The following is a 20,285-nucleotide window of genomic DNA, read 5'->3' on the forward strand; positions in this document are numbered from 1 at the left end:
GTTGAACAGGTTACAAACATTTCTACTTGCAGTGGGTACATAAGGCTATTTTATGCCAAAGTGTAAGAATCGTGGCACAAATATTCTGCGAGCTGTAAGTGTTACAATCACCCCCAGGCTCCCCTACTGTTTTTTTTACTTCATTTTTACCTACTCTTTGGATTTCTTGCCTTAATGCCTAAAGTCACCTCTCATTACCAGCATCTGACTGTGGGGAATCTTCAAGTGTTATCCATGCCTTATAAAATGTTTCGCTTTTAACCTTGAAACTCTCAACCTATAGCTTAAACATTTCCAGCTATTTAAACAAAACAAAAAATCAAGTTCTATTAACCATCGCCTTTGTTTAAAAACACCGCAGGGGAGTTTCTACGAAGGAAAAAGACCTAGTGTGCCAAGGGTTACTGTTTTCCAGAAACTTCTGAGTGAGTTTAGATGACTGTCATCCAGTTTGTAGCCAACTAACATATAACAGCATCTCCAAAAATAATCTTGGCCTTGTTTAGGTTGAAGCCAGAACAAAATGTCCACAACGGAAAAAAAAGACGAACCCTCACGCGCGCACGTGAACGCGCACCGAATTCCTCTGACCAATCAGCTTTGGTTGAGAAGCCCATCTCTTGTGCGTCCTTGTCTCCGCTCGGACTTTTTAATAGCTGTTTGTCTTTCAGAAGTGAAAAGGCACGCTGCTGGGCTTGTGTTTTATTTTTAAATCTACATTTTTTAGCCACACATGGCGCGACTTCCTCAGAAGTTTTGGTACCACTTCTAAGTTGGCGGTTGCTATGGCTGCGAGTTCATGCGAGGCTGGTAGAGAGGGAAGTGACGAGAGGCACTGTTGTTGGGACACGTGACTAGAGCTGCGCTGATCTGTTTTGACAAGCAGCGGGGAGGGAAGTGAGGCAGACTGTAAAGCATCACGACTAGGAGGACTCACTGTTCCTTTCATCTGCATTTCGCCTGAATAATATCAGTACCGACCTAGTCCTCTAGTTTTAGTAGTCAGCTGGTGTCAGCGCCCTGACAACAACGGTTGCTCCTTAAAAATAGAAAAAAAGCTTGTGGGAAACGTCGCCGTCGTCCCCGAAGCGTTCGGTCGGAGTCGGACTATTTGTTGTCGGTTTGAAAAGTTTTAATGAGGATCACAAAGGAAGTCTGTACAGGTGGCGTTTCTAACGCAAAGTAGATGGCGACGATTCGAGCTTTGTTGACGGGCAGAAAGTGCACTATGTCCGTGTGATTATCGCTGGTTATCGTTTCGCGAGAGGAATGATAACGCTGAAAATGTTCTCGTCTTAGCAGAGAAAAATACCGAGACCGCCCGTCATCGGTATTAGCAGCTGAGCCGTGGCTACCTGTGCTACATTACTGAGGGGTTGGGGATGTTTGCGAGGTCGTCGTCACTAGCACCAGCTTAACAATACAGAAACAGTAGGGGTTATATAGTTGGTTGAGTTTGCTTTCTGGATAGCACTGCTGAGTTAGCAAATCCCCCGCGTCTTGGTAGTTAGGAGCCAGCCTTACACAAACGGGGACACCGAAATGAACCACGACTTAACTACGGTTCAGGTGGTGGAATTTGAGACTAGCTGCAAGAGTAGCCGGCTTGCTAGTTAAATTATTTGCAGTCAGAACGGCTAGGCGCTACCAAGCAGACTGACAATCCTTACGCTCACTGTAAGTGGCACACGCTATCTGTTATCTTTGTGTTTGACAATACAGCGCGACTGGATGGGAGCAGACAGTAGCATGCTAACAAAGCAATGCTTTGTTGTTGGATAGGGGGCAGTTGGCACCAACACGCAGGCTTCACAGCTGATATTATTGCTTAGGTAACGCAGCAGCTCTCAGTCACAGAGAGGGGGTTTAAGGGGGACAGACGCCCGTTGTGTGTGCTGTCCAGCCTAGGTGTGTTAGGAAAAAAGAAGACTGGGAAGATCTCTGCAGGAGCACCTGAAGGCAACCTGATGACACTGGACAACATGAAGCCCGAGCGAGGTATGTGTGCCACCAGAAAAACACGCATACACAGACATATATTTATGATGTATCTCCCTGGGATGGTCAGTGTTTGGGTAAGTTGTGCATTTCCGGCTTTTTAGTAGACTGACTGTACCCATTTCCCCGAGAGAAGAATCAGGTCAAAGAATTATGTAACAGCTGGTCAGCCTGGTCACTGGTTATTTGAATTAACAGATCCTGACTTGGGTAAATGAGTACGTTTGTGTGCAGTAAAACACACATTTGTTGCTCTAATTTACAATGTTAACCCTGTCAGCTGTTTTATTTCCTCATTTTTTGCATCAGCATATAACCTGCAGCTCTTGTTTTGGTAGTCTCTTGCACTGGGCTGCTGCAAAATATTCTTGACACCCACCCTGTTGTGGAAATAAAGCTCCTGCCTTATGCTCTGCAACCTGTTTACAGCTCACTGTATCTGCAGCAAGAGGTAAAACAGGGACGGAGGGGGACATCCTTGTTTGTTTCAGTGTGATTATGCTAATTATACTATTGCATCAATTTGCAAAGGGTAACTCGGTGCCTAAATCTCTGCCCTCAGACTGTTAACAATAGGTTTTGTGTAAGCTCCTTTATTATGTTAGTTGAATTATTCACTAACTAAATGATTCATTTGGTGACTGAGTGGTTGTTTGTGACCCAGAGTTGTGGTTGCTTGAATTTGTGGAAATTCCAAAATAGCACCATACTTGGGAGCAGTGAAGGCTGACTGTTTTCAGTCAGTTATAGTCTTTGTGTTTACATATGTTGTGAAACTGCAGACAGGCTGCTGACTGGTTTGAGTGGGCTCTTACTTAAGCACGATATGCTGATAATAGGACCCTTACACCGCACAGTAAACATGTGCCCCACAAGGGCATAGGCTTTTAATCCCAGCCTTACCTTTCCTTGCCTGTAGGATCCTTTATATAGAAACACAGAGCCAAACATTTGTGGGATGTGCTTTGCCAGAGTAAAGGGCACACTGGTTGACATGGTACAGTGTAATTATAGCCTAATAATGCAGCACAGCATACTAGGTCAACTAAACAGCCAAAAACAAACCTGCTGGTGCAATTGATTTACAAATAATCTGTATGCGTCTTCCTGCCTTGTGCAGGCCAGTAGATTGAGAGCTGTTGGCCTAAGACACATTTCTACAGTGCGTCTGTTCTTTACCCTTCATGGATTATCGCTGTCATGTTCTAATTATGAAAGCCTGTGCCAGTAGAAGCTGCACCACAGCAGCAGCTCACCGTTTGACTGGCAGATACCGTGGTGCTATTGTTATTTTGAACATACTGTGCTGTTCTTGTGGTGGAGATGCCAGATTGCTTATAGGCTAGATGCCTTCTTTTTCTCGCTTCATTTCTCAGAGAAGGGACTGCAGTGGAGAAGAGAGGAGCTGTTTACTCAAGCAGCGTTTTCACACCTGAACTCTGGACACTGTCAGAGTAATTAGGACAGTCACTGTCCACAAAGCTGCCCTTTATCACATGAAGGAGACAGCATGAGATAGTCTCTGGACGTTTACCTTGGGGATGTTGTCACATGGGCTCAGAGTTTCATCAGGAAAGCTGCTTATTGGGATTGGGATTTATTTTCTTAAATGCACATCAAATGTCTATAAAATAAAAGTTCAGTGATATAGCCCATATTAGCTTTAAAGGTGATCTACTAACAATGGAGAGAGTAGCACAAATTAGTCAACTTGATGAAGGAGCAAGTAATCTACTGTCCAAAATAATGCATGCTAGCACAGGTTTTATGCATTACCTCGGTTACTGTGCATAATACCTGCATTGTTCTGGATTTTGTTTTTGTTTTTAACCTGAATACCTTGGGAGGCAGAATCAGACATTAATCTGAAACACTTTAATCCATAAATAAGTTCATTTGCGATGTCGCAGAGCTGTGTGTGCATGTGCACTCCTGAGAAAAACCACACAAAGCATTGTGTGAGCTCTGGAGTTCTCATGAAGGACTCATCTCTGCATGGCTGAAAACCTGAAACTCAGTGACAAGCTACAGGGAAGCTTTGGCACCACATTTACATCATTAAGCCATTTACTCATGCCAGTACAAACTCATTCTGATAACATTTCTAAATGAATTACTCTGAGCATCATCTATCACAGCCACATCAGGAGAAAAAATAAGACAGTGTCACAAACCTTATTAAACAACATTTGTGTGGTACATTTAAATAAGTTCTTAGCAAAATTTTGCACTGTGAAAGTCAAACTGTTACAAATACACGGGCAATAAGGCAAGCAGGAAAATCAACCGTGTCCATGCTTTTCAGTAACAAAATTTATACTGCACCTATTCGGTAAATGCTGACACTAGCTTTTTACTGGTAAAAGAGGGCTTTGCACCGCTGCTGATTGTCAGTAAATCTGGCCCCTTGTGTGGGGAAAGACCTTCAGGCTGCTGAAGGTCACCAAGGTCAGACTGAGAGTTCCTAGGAGTGCCTTGCTTTGTAAGTCCAAAAGAAAAAGCTGAACAAGTCCAGACACATCTATTTCACACTGCCTCAAGTTGTACTGCCTCTGACCTCCTGATCAGCTTGGTGGAGAAAGTCATACCTTCTGGGGAAATGATAAGATGAAAAAGAAGTACTCTGCCACATCTTGCTCCTTGCTTCACCATTAACCCTTTTGAGATGGAATTAGTGGACTTAACAATGGTCAAATTCAACATATCAGACTAGTCTTTGTGCTGAGCAGACCTATCAGATCCCATGTAAGTTGGATGAAAATGCTCCAAATTTTGCGTTTTCTTATCCCTTCATGAGCTTAATGGATTCATGCACGCAGGAGTGCATGTTTTAAATTTAAAACCACAAAAGAGCACTAATGTCAGACCCTTTCTCAGGTATCAGTTTATCAGATCTGATATTTAGGGGAAAGAAGCAGAATCAGTCTTGGTCTTCAAAGAGCCCAGCTCCCAGATAATTTGGACTTCCAAGAAAAAAACCCAAACTTTTCTTAAAGTTCAGCATCTCTTTGGGGCCTTAGTGAAGTGTGCGTTTGTTATTTATGAAAAAAGGAGCACTTATATTCTGCTCCGGGGCCTAACCAGAGTCATCTGACCCCCTTGTTTTTCTGTGAGTTGAGCTATGAGTCAGGACACCATGTGTGTGAGTGTATGCGGGTGTGAGAACAGAGTGAGTGTGGCACAGTATTCAACAGATTGCTGTTGGCCCTAATAAGCGCTGTACCGTTGAACCATGTGGCTCAACTGACAGCTTTTACAGGTGCCATAAAGAACAGCTTTGGAAAACTCCAGGTCCATTTACACTAGTCGGGGGGAAAATGGCTTTTTGTATTGTTCCAAACTGCTGCTGCTTAAGTGTGGTAAAGCTGGGTTTTAAAAAGACATAAGTTTTCTTTGTGTAGCAGAGGAAAGCACGATTCAAAACCACTTTGGAATTGTTTATGGTATAAAATCCTCCGTTTTGCTCAGCTGTGGCCTTTTTCACTCTTAGATCAGTGGAGGCTCATTACAAATAAAAGCTGATTTGCATTAGATGTTGACTAGGGATCATATAGATGAGTAATGAGCAAGTTTCCTTATGCCCTCAACCACAGCTCTCATTGTCCACTTTTCAAACAGTATAGTCTGAGATGATCTCAGAGCTAGTCATGTCGGACTTAGTCAGCTGGCAAGCCTCAGTTCTGCATTTGTGCTCTCTATAATGCTACTTGGTGTGCTTGTACACCAGTGCTTCCAGTTGAAAGAGGAGTCGAGTACAAGTCCACCTTCCCCCACCCTCCAGGCTCGCACCACTGCCTGCCTTCTGCCATACGTTCAGCCAGATTACAGCTGCCTCGAGATGTCCCCAACACTTGCCAGCGGATCAGCGTCTACACTCTCACTGATGAGAGACCTAGATAACCCCGAGCGACATGCACTGTTGTCCCGTATAGCACCTGTCTAGTCTCGTGCTGTCTTTGCATCCTCCTCAGCTGTGATTTACCTCCACAGCAGGAGGCTGACACAACAGGTGCTCTCTTCTGTTTTACTCCTCTCACACAGTTGGAGCCATCATTGTCTTTTTTAATTTATTTACTCATTTATCTACCGAGCTTCTGTTCTCAACATGTTTTAGCTTCAGTGAAGTCCAAAGTTATTTGGACAAAGTTTCTGTAATTTTTTTCTCTAAACACCATCACAATAGACTTTAAATAAAGCAATTATGATGAGATTGTGTGGAGAAGTGTAGATGTCTGGCTTTAATTCAAAGGGTTTAACCATTTAATTTCATTAAATCAAATTCAGTTTTATTTGTATAGCACTGAATCACAGCAATCGTCATCTCACTTTATATAGTAAAGTAAAAAAGTAAAAAAAAAAATTCTGGCCATTTATGCATTATCCCTCCTGATTGTAAGGCACCTGAAAACTAAAAATATGAATATATTCAATACAAAACTACTTTATTGTTTTTTTTATTTTAAGGAATATTTGTTCTCTTTGTCTGTTTGTTGTTGTTTTTTTTTGTTGTTTTTTTTTGTTGTTGTTTTTTTTGTTTGTTTGGTTTTTAACCTGGGGATATTTCTTCTGTCAAAGTCTTGCAGCTGGAATTAATTTTATCTTCTAAGTGCTTTTCCATATTGCCTTTTCAATACAACAAAACAGCCATTTGCTGACCCAGCTGCAATGAACATGGATATTGGACTGCCCATTGTACACCCAGCTTTAGAGCTGCCTTTCGCAACGAATACCATTCAGCTGTGAGTTACTATCCTGGTCCCTGGAGTAATCAGCCTAAATCAGTGCTGTTGTGACAGGTTTCACTGTAAGTAGCCTAGCCTAGCGGTCGTATGGGATTGGGCACCCACTCCTCCCAGACCAGTAATGCTCTTACATAATGCTTGAGCATTTTATTAATAAGAACACTAAACCTTTATCTGGACTTAAATGCAAGTGTGCTCTTACCTTGTATGTACATTCTGTGTGTGCATATATAGACGTGATGTTTAAGATTACTACTTTAAAGAGCTTTATCCTCACGCAGACATAAAAGCAGGAACACTTAGCCCAGCCACTTTTTTAACCTGCACTGTTAACACACTTTTTGGACAATCAAAAATACATAGTCCACAATTGGCCCTGGACTGGCTGAAGCAGTACGTAGCAGCATGGGTCATATTTCTACTGCCAGTGAGTGATGTCATTGCTTGTTTGTTCGTCACATCCTCCCGCCCCTGTGGCTCCTCATAGCCAACCAGCAGTCAGCTCTGCAGGAACAGGAAGAGCCATCTGGGCCTGGTGATTTTTCTTGGTGGGGGTGGTGTTGTGGTGATGGTGGTGATGTCTGTGTCTCTTTGTCTCTGTGCATTTAGTTTCTTTGTTTTTAGTTCTATCTGTCACTGATTACTGATCTGTTTAGTTTGTCTCCCTTTTATACTTTTAGGGTTTAAAAAAAAGAAAAAAAAGAAAACTAGATGAATTCACTAAAATCTAAATTTACCCTTTAGTATAAGCTTTTGAATTGATGGAGACAAGCTAAACAGCATTAATGCAGTAAACAAACCATGTTTCTATGTATAGGAACTTAATCTCCATGAAAAATCAAATCTGGGTGGTGCATCCTTCCTTCCACTTCAAGTTTTAATCCCTGATGTGACATAACAACCTCGCTGTTACACTATAAGCTCTGCGGGATGAGCCCTGTTAGCTTGAAAAGCACAAAAATACAAGGCACTCATGCTTGTTAGAAATATTTAGAGTATCCATTCATTGGTTTCTGAGTTATTTCTGGAACTGAGAAACCAAAATGACAGCTTCTTGTTAATCTCAGCAGTGTTTGGAGAGAGTATGTTAAGGGATGTGTGATTATTACTCTTCTGCCAGGTCTGAGAGGAGGGAAAACCTCCTGGCAATTACTTTTCTTTCTGACTTCCTTGCTCCACTGGTTTTCTTTTACTTCTCCTATCTCCCTTTTCTCTCCTCCCCCATTTTCTCTCCACTCCTCTGTATCATATCACATATAGACCTCAGCGTTTAACACCCCCACCTCCACTATCTGCTGATAATATCGAGAGAAAAAACATATTGACAGAAATAGGGCTACCTTGACTCACTATTTTATACACAAGAACTAAATACCTGACAGTGTACCATGTATCTTTACAGGCTTCTCAAAGAAGGCATTATGCAAATATTTGTGTGTGTGTAATAATGCAGGGAGTTCAGGAAAAAGTCATCCTATTGACTGGCAGTCAGAGTGACTGTGTCATAAAGCAAATGCAAATTAAATTTGCATTTCATGCCGATATGACCAGAAAGTCAAGAGTGGCCGATGAGTCCAAATCTAAATTTTATCTTTATGAGAGCTTCTGTGTGTAAATTACATTGTTCGTATTCCAGGCATTGCATATAAAAACATTTTCACGACTGTGTTTCATTTAAAGATGTGCTGGTCAAGATAATTCCCATTTGTGATACAGTGCAAACCTGGGGCTTGGGTGTCTGCTCACAATCCAATGCCAGTATTGCATTTGATAGCTGTTTTTCCTCATTGTAAGAGACAGGGAATCTTTTATATGTTTTAAGGCAAAATCAGGATCAACCTCAACAGCGCTGTTTTATCTTAATGAAATAAAATGTGAGGAATGAACAGATTTCAAAGTTTGTTCAGAGAATGTATTTATTTGTAAGTAAATTAATAAATGACAGCAGGTCCATGATAAATGCAGTGGAGAAAAAAAGGGGTGATATTCGCATAATTGATTAACGTAGTCTGATTAGGCTTCTAACACACATGTACATAACGTGGAAATGATGGGAAACAGCTTAAGTGAAATAATGTTTAATCGAATCCCAGCATGGGTTGCAGTGATCTAGTGTTCTTCTTGCCTCTACTTTATGTAACTTGTCTCAGACCAAACATAACAAGTGGAAATGAAAATTAGTAGAACTAGTAGTAGTAGTAAGTTAAAAAAAAAATGCAAAAGTACAAGTGAAATGCCTCCAAACTGCTTTGCTGTTAGCTTCTTCTATGCTGTTAGTTCTCCTGATAGCTCCTGCTGCCACATTGCAAAGTAAACACAAAACAACACAGAGCACTGAATAGTTCAGCCCAACACGTCGTCACCAATACCTGATCCAGCTAAGATCCAATCCAAATCTTATAGCAGTATAAATATTCCATTCTCTAACCAGTGTTTATAAAATCAAAACCACTACTGTCAGTTGCCATCATTTTTGTTTTGTTTTGTTTTTCGACTGGTTGATGTTTAATATAGCCTCAACAGTCCAGAGTGAATCAGAAGGCTGTTGAATCCTCTTGAAGGGTTTAATTTCTGTTACCAGACACCACATATCTTTGGTTGCAAAGAGTCTTACATAAGCACCACTTTAATCAAGTTCACACACCACACACCTCACCGGCTTCTCTGTTCCCATGCTCACTGTGTGCTGTTGTGGTCAATTACTAAAAGACCAAAGTAGGTGACTCAGAAATGAAATGTCAGATGACACTATTAAGACACAAGATACAAGAATAAAATAAAAGATATGCACTGTTTTCTGTGACTGTGATTCTGTTGACTTATCAAATTATTAGGTGCAACTTTTTTTTTCTTTCTTTTGTAGATTTAATTGGGTTCTTCTCTCTCATGTGACCTCTTCTTTTAGAGTAATGAAATAATAGGTACACATACACAAACACACAGACTCCCGGTGTCTGTTAATGGAGAACACCTTCGGGGCTCTTTGTGGAGGCGTTAAGCACATTGTTTATTAACCACAGTGTTAGGTTGAGTTAATTTGAAACTCATCACAACTACCCCCTCTCCTTAACTCTATCGTCTCATCTCAGTTCTTTCAGGCCAACAACCAGGCTATCCAATGAGTCAGGTGATTCCTTATCACTCCAAACATTGCTTCATCCTCCCAGCAAACCAGCTGACAGTCACTCTTTCCTGCTCAACTGTGTTATTGTTCTTTTCACCTTTGCTCGACAGGCTTTAGTCGTTAGATTTTTTTTTTTTTTCATATAGGTATATGCTTTTAATGAATGCTGTTGAAATTTGCTGTCAGGAGCTGTAACCTTGCCCTTTCCTACCAGATTAATCATTCTGTATAACCCTGCCAGGAGTAAGGCAAAGGTATAAAGCAACTGTGTCAGCTTTAGCCTTTTGATTCTTTGTCCACAGCAGCTAATTCCAGTCTCCAACCAAATCAGTCTGGCCCACTTTTTACACAGCCTTTGGAGCTACACTGCTCGGGTTGCTTAATTCAGACCCCCCTTTCTAGAAATTGACACTAGCAGCACAGGAGGGGTCAAAGGCCTGTGCATTTGCGTTAGACAGGGTAGCTCTGATTACAGAGAGAGGCTGGGTTGTCCCACTGCCCTAGTGTCCTGTCGCTGCCAGCATTCAGCTTGCTGAAATTTAATAGTGGTCTTATGTGGAGTGAATATAACCGTAAAAATGACCAGGATTTTGTTTTGTATTTTAAATTTATCATAAAAATGATAATGTTTTCATCTTCATTCCAGCACATCTAGTATACTATCAGGCTGCGTGTTTGTAGTGTTTGGGAAGTAATGCAAGATAAGAATCCGAGTAGATGTAAAGTAGACTCTATAGTGTACATTTAAAGGCTACGTTAGAGAGGTCTACTTAACTGTTGGCCCCACTGGAGCTTAGCAATTCTCACTTTGACCACTGCCCACCTTGTCCACTATTGCTGTACTTACTCCACTCCAGTTCAGGTTAGATAACAGATATTAGTTAGACAGTGAGGTTGAAAAGAACCACTCTTGCTTGAATAACAGAGGCTTTGTGCCTCACAGCTCCAGTGTGTGCAAATAAGGTCAAACAGGATACTGCAGAGAGTTGAGGTCAAAAAGGGCACCATGTGGAAGGGTACACCGGACCTTTAAAGATACTGTTATGGATATTTCAGGTGAAATCGGGGGGGATTTGGAGACCTCCAGGAAGAGGTGATTAATTATTATTACTAAATGTCACAAATGCCTGTCTTTTGTTAAATCTCGTGAAATTTTACTGTACTTTTCATTCTGCTTAACTGTTGTTCATTCTGCTGCATTTACACCAGGAAGCTGCCCAGTGTAACCAGTCTTATACAGTTAGCTGCCAAGCAACTCATTTGAATAATAAGGGGTTTAAGTACCTTACTTAAGGACTTCAGTTGCTATGGTTGTCAAAGATGAAGGGAACATACTGCATCTCATTTTTAACCCTGGATGTCTGTACAGGATTTGAATTTACACATTTGTATTCACTGGCTAGCCAAGAGTGTGCAGATTTACAGTTCAGAAAGGCTGTAGAAGCTGAATTTGCCAGTCGGTATAGTTAAAGCTGCGTTAATTACTGTGGAGTTTCAGTGAAATCCTGCAGACTCATTACACTCCATCAATTGCAGTTACCTAACCACAATAAACTGCCATTGTGACTGGTTCTTTCATCATCCAGTATTGACCTAATACTGTAAGAAAGCTGAACAGATTTGTGTGTATGAACAGAAGTTTTCTTGGTTTTGAACTCAGTGACATACAGTTTTATTCTCATTAGCCAAATGAGAAATATCCACCTTTAAGTTGGACATGGAGATGAGGATATGTAAAGTAGCAAAGTCGAATAGTAGCAGTTTAGACAAGATGCATAGCTCTTTATAGCTCTTTTATAAAATAAAAAAGCCTGAAGTTAACCTTTTGCACCTCAGCTCAGATTAGGTTTGTTTGTTTAGTCCTTCGGAGTCCAGTTAAGCTTCACAATGGTGATTTTTTTTTTTTTTTTTTTCCCATGAGCTCAGAGGTTGTTTATCATGTAACATCAGTAGTATGTTACTCAGCTACTAAACAACAGCGCTTGTTTTATGTCTGACAATAATGGGTGTGATAGAGAGGACAAGGTGGGGTGCCAGTCTGGGTTGTGCATGTGTTTGTGTGTCATTTGTCTGTTGGCAGTTGGAGAATAAAAGCTGAGTTCACAAAGAAGGGTTCTCCTCAGCTGTAGTGGGACTAAAGTCCCTTAGCCAATCAGAACTTGTTGCTATGTCTCATGTGAATCTGCCCCTTTGTGTTGTTAGTGGGAGAGGGACACACACACTACAGAGTCCATAGTTTAAAGGAAAGTGGGAGCGTTTTCAGAAAGGCAGAAGAAAATCCCAATATAGTCTTTGTAAAACTAGTAGTTGTCAACAGAGTCCAAGGTTTAGTGGTGAGATACATTGGCAGCCAGCTTATTGATGAAATTTAAACTACCAGGGTCTCTCACTCTGTTAGTAAAAAAACTAAAACAACTGTGATTTGTTTTGTTTTTAAAATTGAAGCTGGAGTTCTTTCTTTATGAGAGATCTTTACCATTATTTACAGCCGCTGGCAAAAACATGCCGGTTTCTTGGCAGACTTCACCACTTCCAGTGTTTTGTAATCTTGTAACACAAGGCAGACAAAAGCAGGAAAGGTGAGCTGGCAGTGATGTGTGATTCGTGTTTTAAAACGCTATGGAAACACAGCTGACCCTGTTTATTACAAGTGAAGTTAAGCAAAGCAACAGTCCTCTGCTGTTTTACCGCAGAGATGGAGAGTAAAAGCTCTGTCTGGATAGCGATTCACATTAGAGTACCATAAACGCTGAGGATAACATGCACAGCGACCTAGAGAGGGCTCAGCACTCACAAAGCGAGCATGATCACATAAACAGCTTAACTGTCATAACAGAAAATCATAATGTGCAAAGCAAGGCCGTGGCATAGAGCCGGAGCACCTCACTGCACCCTTACAGAGCACAGCTGAAGCGTTAACTGTCACTTGCGAAGACACATATTGGCGCAGATCATTGCTACACAGAGACACTCTTCAATCACCGTGACGGGAATCTTTAACACAATTTTCCTGTTGCCTTGGTAACACGTGTCCCACCCACCTTTCTTCCCTGGTCAGCAGTTATGATCATTGATCAGTCTTCTTCCATTCCCAGGTCAGTCAGCCAGGGGGAAAATGACTAAGACCATATCTGTTTTTCTTCCTTTTGTGTTGGAAGTTGTTTTTGTTTGTTTGTTTTTAATAAGAAAAGCGGAGGTTATTTATTGCTACAGAGCCTGTGTGGTTATTGCTGGTTCTTCTTTTACAGGAAATTTAGCAAGATTGAAGCTTTTAGATTCCTTACATAGGTGCACTGTGTTCGGGAGCACTTTTAAAACTGGCAGATGTTGAGAAATAGATATAGTAAAGCTTCTTATTTTTCACTGGTGAACCTCTTTAAAAATTTTGTCATCTGTATCTGATAAATGTTGTTAATTCAGTTGTCTGAAACCATGTGCATCACAGTGTTGTTTCCTTAGAATTTCCCACGATGTTACAGTTTTTGGTGATACACTAAGCTTCTTGTTAGCTCGTGATATGTGGTACATGGCATGGGGGTGGTTTTTTTGGACCAGCTTGTGAAGTTATACAAGACTGTTCCCTCTATCCAGATGTTTGACTTTTTTTGTTTTTGTTTTTTGGCTTTAACTTGTAGCCCGGTCCTGTGGTTGTGTGTTACTGTCCCAGTGTGAGTACTGGTAATTTTAGATGAAAGCTGTAAACCAATATGCTGTCCCAGTCAAAAAGTGATAAAGTTTTTGATCTACAGTAACTAAAATTAAAGGTTATTATTTTGTTTCATGGGCTCGTTGGGATTTAGTGGTAGTACTTTTTGACTGTGTTGTGTTGACTGGCAACAAAGTGTCAAAGTATTTGGGTCAACCAAAACTGTTTTACACGCACTCCAAGTGTCGTAATTTAAATCCAAAGTCCTGTTTTTGTTCAGCACAAGTATTTTTTTTTATAACCAAATTCAAGCATCAGCATTACAGGATATATCATAGTTTCGCAACACTTCACCAATTTAATGTCTTTAATGCAGAGGAATAGAAACAGTCGTTGGTACTGTGGATTTTTGATGAGTTTTCTGACAGTTTACTGGAGAAAACCTTTTTAAAAAAAAAAAAAAAGTGCAAGGGTGACATCACCATGTGGAATAAGTGCCTGGTCCAAACAGCCTATATTATATGAAAGGTCTCCTTTTTACCTACATCTTGATACCCAGCTCATTTCTAGCTGTGATATTCACTATACTACAGAAAGGCCTGGTTCACAGAGGATCTCTGGATCTCCCTTTGCAATTTGTTGCCTGTTCAGCTTGTGTCAGTTTTCTTTTGGCATAAACTAGTAGGTCCCTCTTAATCTCTTACAAAGCTTTAAAGTGGAACATCTGTATGCCGTGACAGTTGTGTTCAGTGCTTTGTTCTCATTTTCTAACTCATACATGAATTATTCCTTTACTTGGAGACAGTTGGTCGATCACATTGTGGAGATCATCTAACTCTAAGACAACATTGACGTTTTTAACATGAGAGCTTCATGACTCATGTAATGAAAAGTCGGAGCTGACTACAAAAACAGACACTTCCTTTGTGACTTCTTGTTTGGGAAGAATAGTGGAAGATCTGTTTTGGTTCTTTTTTGTTTTTTATATTAGATTTTGGGACAGGTAGTTGTGATCCTTCAGATGTAAAGCGAAATAGATATAATTAATTTGGTCCTGTAAAAACCACCTGGTCTCCAAATATAATCAGTCACACTGCAGAATTATGGAACAAAAGGTGTGGGGGACAGCCTTGCAAACAATTCCCATAGTGGTAGAAATGCATTCGCAAGAGCTGCTGACATTTCAAAACTGCCACCTGCTTTGCCACCAGTGCATTTGTATACTTTAAGGCTGAAAAGCATGCCTTCATTTTTTTTTTTTTTTTTTTGAGGTAGTTGCACAGTGGACATCAGGCTGCTTGCATAAGCATAGCTTTGTGGTGGACTTCATGGGAGTCCCTGTAGAAATAGTCCACAAAGTTGTCTGTAGTGTGATACTTGTACAGAGTTAGCTCAGCATAACAGCTATAATATGTAGAAATCAAAAGGAACAGAGAACTGCATGGATGTCAGCATTTTAACAAGTAACTTGTGGCTGTTAGAACTTTTCTCACACTTTTGAAATACTGATGATTATTCTTATCTTTTAATAGCGCATGACTTCAGGCACTCTCTACTTTAGCAGTTTCTAATATGGGTTTTCATAGCAGACACCATTACAAAGTCATCAAATAGTTGGTTGTGGGAACCTTCACTTTGAAATAAGAGTGAGAAAAAAACAGAAAAGGAGTGCTTACCAAGTTGTGTCTATATTTATCACACTGGGGGCTGCAGTAAAGGCATTTAGCATAGAAGAACTGTCTTGTAAAAATGCAGCTGTGAGTGTGTCTTTATATCTCTATCGGGACTGCAAAATTCTTGATTTAAAAAGAGAGCCTTGGTGTTTTTTACCATTCAAAATCCAGAGGACAGTTGTGTCCAGATAATGAAAATTTGCATTTTGTAATGTCTTTTGAGCATTGTTGGGTTTGTTGAGAAGCAATGATGGTGCTTTGTTAGATGAAGGTTATGCTGTGCACCAGTAGTGCATAATGTCACATGTTGTGGTGCTGCTTCCTTTGGTTGTTGGTGTTGATTGCTCTTGCAAAGATGACAAAGAAGATGTGATGTATGCTGCTTTTTTTAATCTCTCGTTTCAATGAAACTGCATTCAGCACAGTAGATTCTCACTCGTATTTTATGAGTGAAACAGAAACGAGTGTTAGATTTGTGTTTATTTATTTATTTTTCCTCTACTGATGCACAGTTAAAAGTCATGTGACACGAAACCAATGCTTTGTTTTATTTTAATCATCCTTTCAGTAATGCATACTGTACATGATAGAAGTTTAGTTTTTCTGAGAAAAGCTTTGGCTTAAAAATACAACTGCGTATATATTGCAGCCCTTGAGCATTTGGCACTATCTGCTGTGTCCAGTCCATGCATGATTGAAGGTGAGCTCATTACTGCATCACATTTTTAATTTATATTTCATGCAGTGATGACTAAGAGGTGCAAGTGCAGCCAAAAAAAACCCAAAAACCCTTTACTTTGAACTGTTCAAGAATCAAGGACATCCACTGCTGTACCCGATCATAATAAGTAATTTTGCGATAGGAAAGACTGAACCTTCTATGTTTGGCTCCATTCAGAAGGAGTTAGATATCATTGTGTGTTAAGCTGACACACCTCAGTGAGCCCAGCAGACTGCTGCTGCACTGAAGCTGCCTGGAAATTGCCTTAATGCACTGCCTCCCGGCTGGCTGGTTATCTGAAGTCTGCAGACCCAAAAAAAATCAAATGTCTTACACTTATCAATTTAAAACCTCAAAAGATTTTAAACATCAGGATTAAGACTGGGCATTTGAACTTTTGTAAGTTGCAAATACCCACTTGTGTCTTTGTTTCCTTGATTTGTCTCCAGAAATGGGTCCACTTGTACAGATCTTTGTTCAGAGTTTTATTGCATAGTCATCTTGAGAAAATTGTCTCAGCCTGTGAGAGCAGTCAGAGCTGTAGTATCTTGTGTGGATGAAAATCAATTATTACTATGAGATATTTATTATTTTTACAGCATACTTGTGCTCTTAAACAAAGCAAGTGTGTGTTTACTGTTCCTTTTTCTCTTGCTTCTAAGTTTATTCTAATATTAGACATGGATGTTTTATACAAAGGCAAGTGGAACACCCACTGATAGATCTTTGTTGTTATGTAAATGTTGAATCATGTTTGGGGGTTTTTTTTTCTGGTTTTTTGTTGTTTTTTTCCCTATATTGCAAAATAAGTGTTACACTCACTTAATTAAATAATTAAAATAAAATTAAGGAAATCCCCACTGTAAAAATTGGACTCTCACAGTGCATAGGGTATGTGTTGAAATGTGTTGATGCGCTGTTCTCATCTATAAGAGCTGCTTCATCTCCAGAGTCTTTTATTTATTCTCGGCTGAGATAAATGTCACATAATTTGCTTTATTTTTAAGAAATTTTTTCCAAGGTTCAAACATTTGAATGAAATTCACTTGACAGACAGTTAACTGAAAACATGGTTAAAATGACTTCCTGTCTCCCCTTTGAACTAACTGTAGGTTTCCGCTTTCCCCTTCAGTCATCTGTCTCCTTCAGTATCTCTACAGACCTTCTGTCTTTCTCTTTGTGAGCTCTGGCTGCTGCCCTGCAGTATATTATCCCCCCTCTTTTTTTGAGTGAGATATATTCTTTCCTTGATAATCAGTACCCCAGCTTTAGGTAGGTGAACTCTGCATTGTTGAATTCCCACTGTAACTTTGATCTGTGACTGATCTTGCACCAGCTTTTGTCTCCAGTTACCTCCATCTCATTTTTGATAATGCAGCGAATATTTTAGTTAGTTTTTTGTTTTTCTTTTAAACACAAACGCAAAATAGAGAGAGCAAACAAAACTTCTGTGCATCAGATTTTTGAAGATGCCTCTTTGGTGTGGGAACTGTTTTCTGGCATTTCATTAAAAATGGATTCTAGAAAAAATTGTTCATTGGTCAGTAATGAAAATAATTATTAGTTAAAGAAAACAGAGCTTTGCATATTTCACAAATCAAAATAATACAAATCTAGCTTAGTTATTTAATCCTCTCTGTCTAAAACGAACTGTTTCGCTTGCTTCTTCTTTTAACCCATCTTTCTTCTGATTGGCTGCCCCTCATAGTTGGAAGGCTTGAACAGTGGGATGGGTGGGGCTTCTGTGCTCAAAGGTGGAGCTGTGTACCTGAGATGACTATGTTAGGGATAGCCCTTCTGATTAACATCATACAGAACAAAGCCTGAGAGAATGATTTGAATTGACTGTTAAAAGCATATGCTGACCTAATTTATTTAAAAAACCCACCATTGTAACAGTGTTTATATATCGCAGGTCTCTTTTAACCATGCTACTCTGGAAGAGGCACAAACCGGGTAAAGTAATGGCCGTACAGAGGAGGATGAGAATGGTGGACATATGGGTACTTACGCAGCATTCTAATTAGCTGTGAGTGTATGTGTTTGAATGTTTGTATGTGTAGAGAGCAGAGAAAGAGGCACAACTATGCAGTGATTGTGTGGCCATGGTGCGCGGATTAATGGGTCATCTTATCTAAATGTGTGTCTCTTACATTCTGTCTTTCTCTCCCTCTTTCATGCCATCTGTTTGTTTTTAAACAGCTACTGGGTACACAGTGTAAATGCTCTACTACACTAAACGCATTTACATTGTATAATTTATAAAGACAGAAACAAGTGTAAGAATCTGTTGCAACACATGCAACAAAAAAAGGCACACTGAACAGGTTGCTAAGGCACTTTACTGTGACGACAATGTTGGCTATCGAGAATGACCCCTATGCTCTTGTCCTGGAGGCCTTTTTCCATCCCACATGACTCTATACTGATCTTTTGGCTCGAGGAGATGGACACAGCTGAGAGGTGTGTATGTGATTGTGTGCGTGTGTGTGTGTGCTGAACCAGGCGATCTGTAGGCGGATTCAGGCTGCTCTTGGTGGCAGGCGGTCATAGGTCTAATAATAAGACGCCCGAATCTTAATCCGACCTGTTACATAATTCACATCACACATGATCAGGAGACAGATGAGAGATCACATGCACATGGAAAAGAGGAAAATAACATTTTCCATCATGTGTACATGTATTACTGTTTGGGTTTGCTTAGTGCAGCATTTATCAGTGAAGTGTCACTGGACCTAAACACAATTGTTTTCTGTTTGCATTTCTCAAGCACTGTTAGTAGTTGCTTATGGTAATTCTTTCAAACAATTTAAGAGGTCTAATGTAAACTGAAGAACATAATTTACACACATAGATGACCCAAAAACAAATTGAAGGAAGAAAGGAATAATGTATCTCAGACAAACATTAATTTAAAGTGTATGCATACAAACATATCAGCTAATGAGAGACAAAACTGCCCGTTTGAAAAGATGGAGAGGCAGGAATTAATCAGTCATGGTCCAGTGGGTAAACGGAAGATGAGGGGAAGGAAAAGGCAGGATTGAACGTTGAACTTGTAGGCTTAATGACAAGTAAACAACTGTTACATAAATTTTAAAGTGACATTAACTATTTCTAGGTATGATTTAAAACATTGTTACATGCCTCTAGCTTTAGGAAATAATTTTAACATATATTTATTAGCTTAAAATGATATATGAAAAAAAAGCCCTGAAGTTTTCAGGTTTCTAAAGGTCACATGTGCGTGTGAGAGCTAGTCAACTAGATGTTGAAGCTCTGCTGCCTTCCTTGTCCACACCAATAATACTATTCAGTCAAACTAATTATTCAGATTTTATAAATGGAATTTGGATTAATGCAATGATCAGACACTGCCCAGTCTTTAACCTGCCAACTCTTGTGTATTATGTGCACAGCCTCTTCCACACACTACTCAGACAGCTCCCTCACTGTAAGCAAAATTTATTGTGCAACATTTATGTCTTTTGCGTAGGATTTCGAGTATACAACCTACACAGACATGCTTGTGTGCTGTAGTGCAAAAAGCCAGCACATAGTCTGGCATTTCTGATAGTTTAGAAAGTTGGTTTGATAAGTAAAGGGAAAGACAGCCGAGTTTTCCAAGAAAAGGAAGGAGTTATGAAACCATTAAACACGAAGAAGGTAGATGTGAAAAGCACTGAAAGAGGCTGCACTCTACAGTTTTCATTGTTTGGGGGTTTTGTTTTTGTTTTTTTTACACTTGTTTTCACTTCAAATACATTATTTGTTTATGAAGATCTAATTTGGTCTTCTCCACAGCAGGGGCTAAGCTAAAGGACCAACAACAGCGCATCACAAGCAGAAGTAGACTACAGACCTGCTGTTTCACATAATCTTGACACTGCCCATTGTTGACAGTACACAGCTACAACATGTAGACTTAAGTCTGAAAAACTTGGTCTCAGGTCACCACCCAATGATGCTGGTCCCTTAAAACACACAGTGTATTTTCTGTAGTGTGAATGCCTTTAAAACATTCACGGTACAGAGAGCAGGACTTTTTCCTGCCACATGCTACATGTGAGAAGGGAAAATATACCAACCTGTTTCTCCAGAAACAGGAGAGGGTTGAAAATAATTATTTTTCTTAAGATACTGCATTACTTCCATCAGTCATTGAGTTGAGCTTTCTGGATGAGAGTTTTTCCCATGTAAAAGGATCAGTCTCTGTACCAGCAAGATGAGAAAAATGCCTTACTCTGACTTTTGTTCTGCTTTTAATCATTTCAAGTAGCAGAAATCGGACACAAATGGGATTCATCTGTCCAAAGGTTTTCTTCGCCTTAGCCTCTTTTGTCTTATTCTGTATCTTGATTACCTCCTAACTTTGATT

At 40.0% G+C, this 20,285-nt stretch overlaps 1 protein-coding gene across 1 annotated transcript in view; it reads left to right on the top strand.

Annotated features, from left to right (window-relative positions):
• The first annotated feature begins 614 nt into the window (after positions 1-614).
• Positions 615-20,285, top strand: part of fam214a (family with sequence similarity 214 member A) — a 31,960-nt gene continuing 12,289 nt past the window's right edge. The window contains exon 1 of the mRNA XM_040011548.1: positions 615-1,998. Within this exon, the coding sequence (XP_039867482.1) occupies positions 1,968-1,998 (31 nt within the window). The 5' untranslated portion in view covers positions 615-1,967. The remainder of the gene's footprint in view (positions 1,999-20,285) is intronic.

Source organism: Simochromis diagramma, unplaced genomic scaffold (genome assembly GCF_900408965.1).
Source record: "Simochromis diagramma unplaced genomic scaffold, fSimDia1.1 OVJJ01000603.1, whole genome shotgun sequence".
NCBI classification, from domain to species: domain Eukaryota; kingdom Metazoa; phylum Chordata; class Actinopteri; order Cichliformes; family Cichlidae; genus Simochromis; species Simochromis diagramma.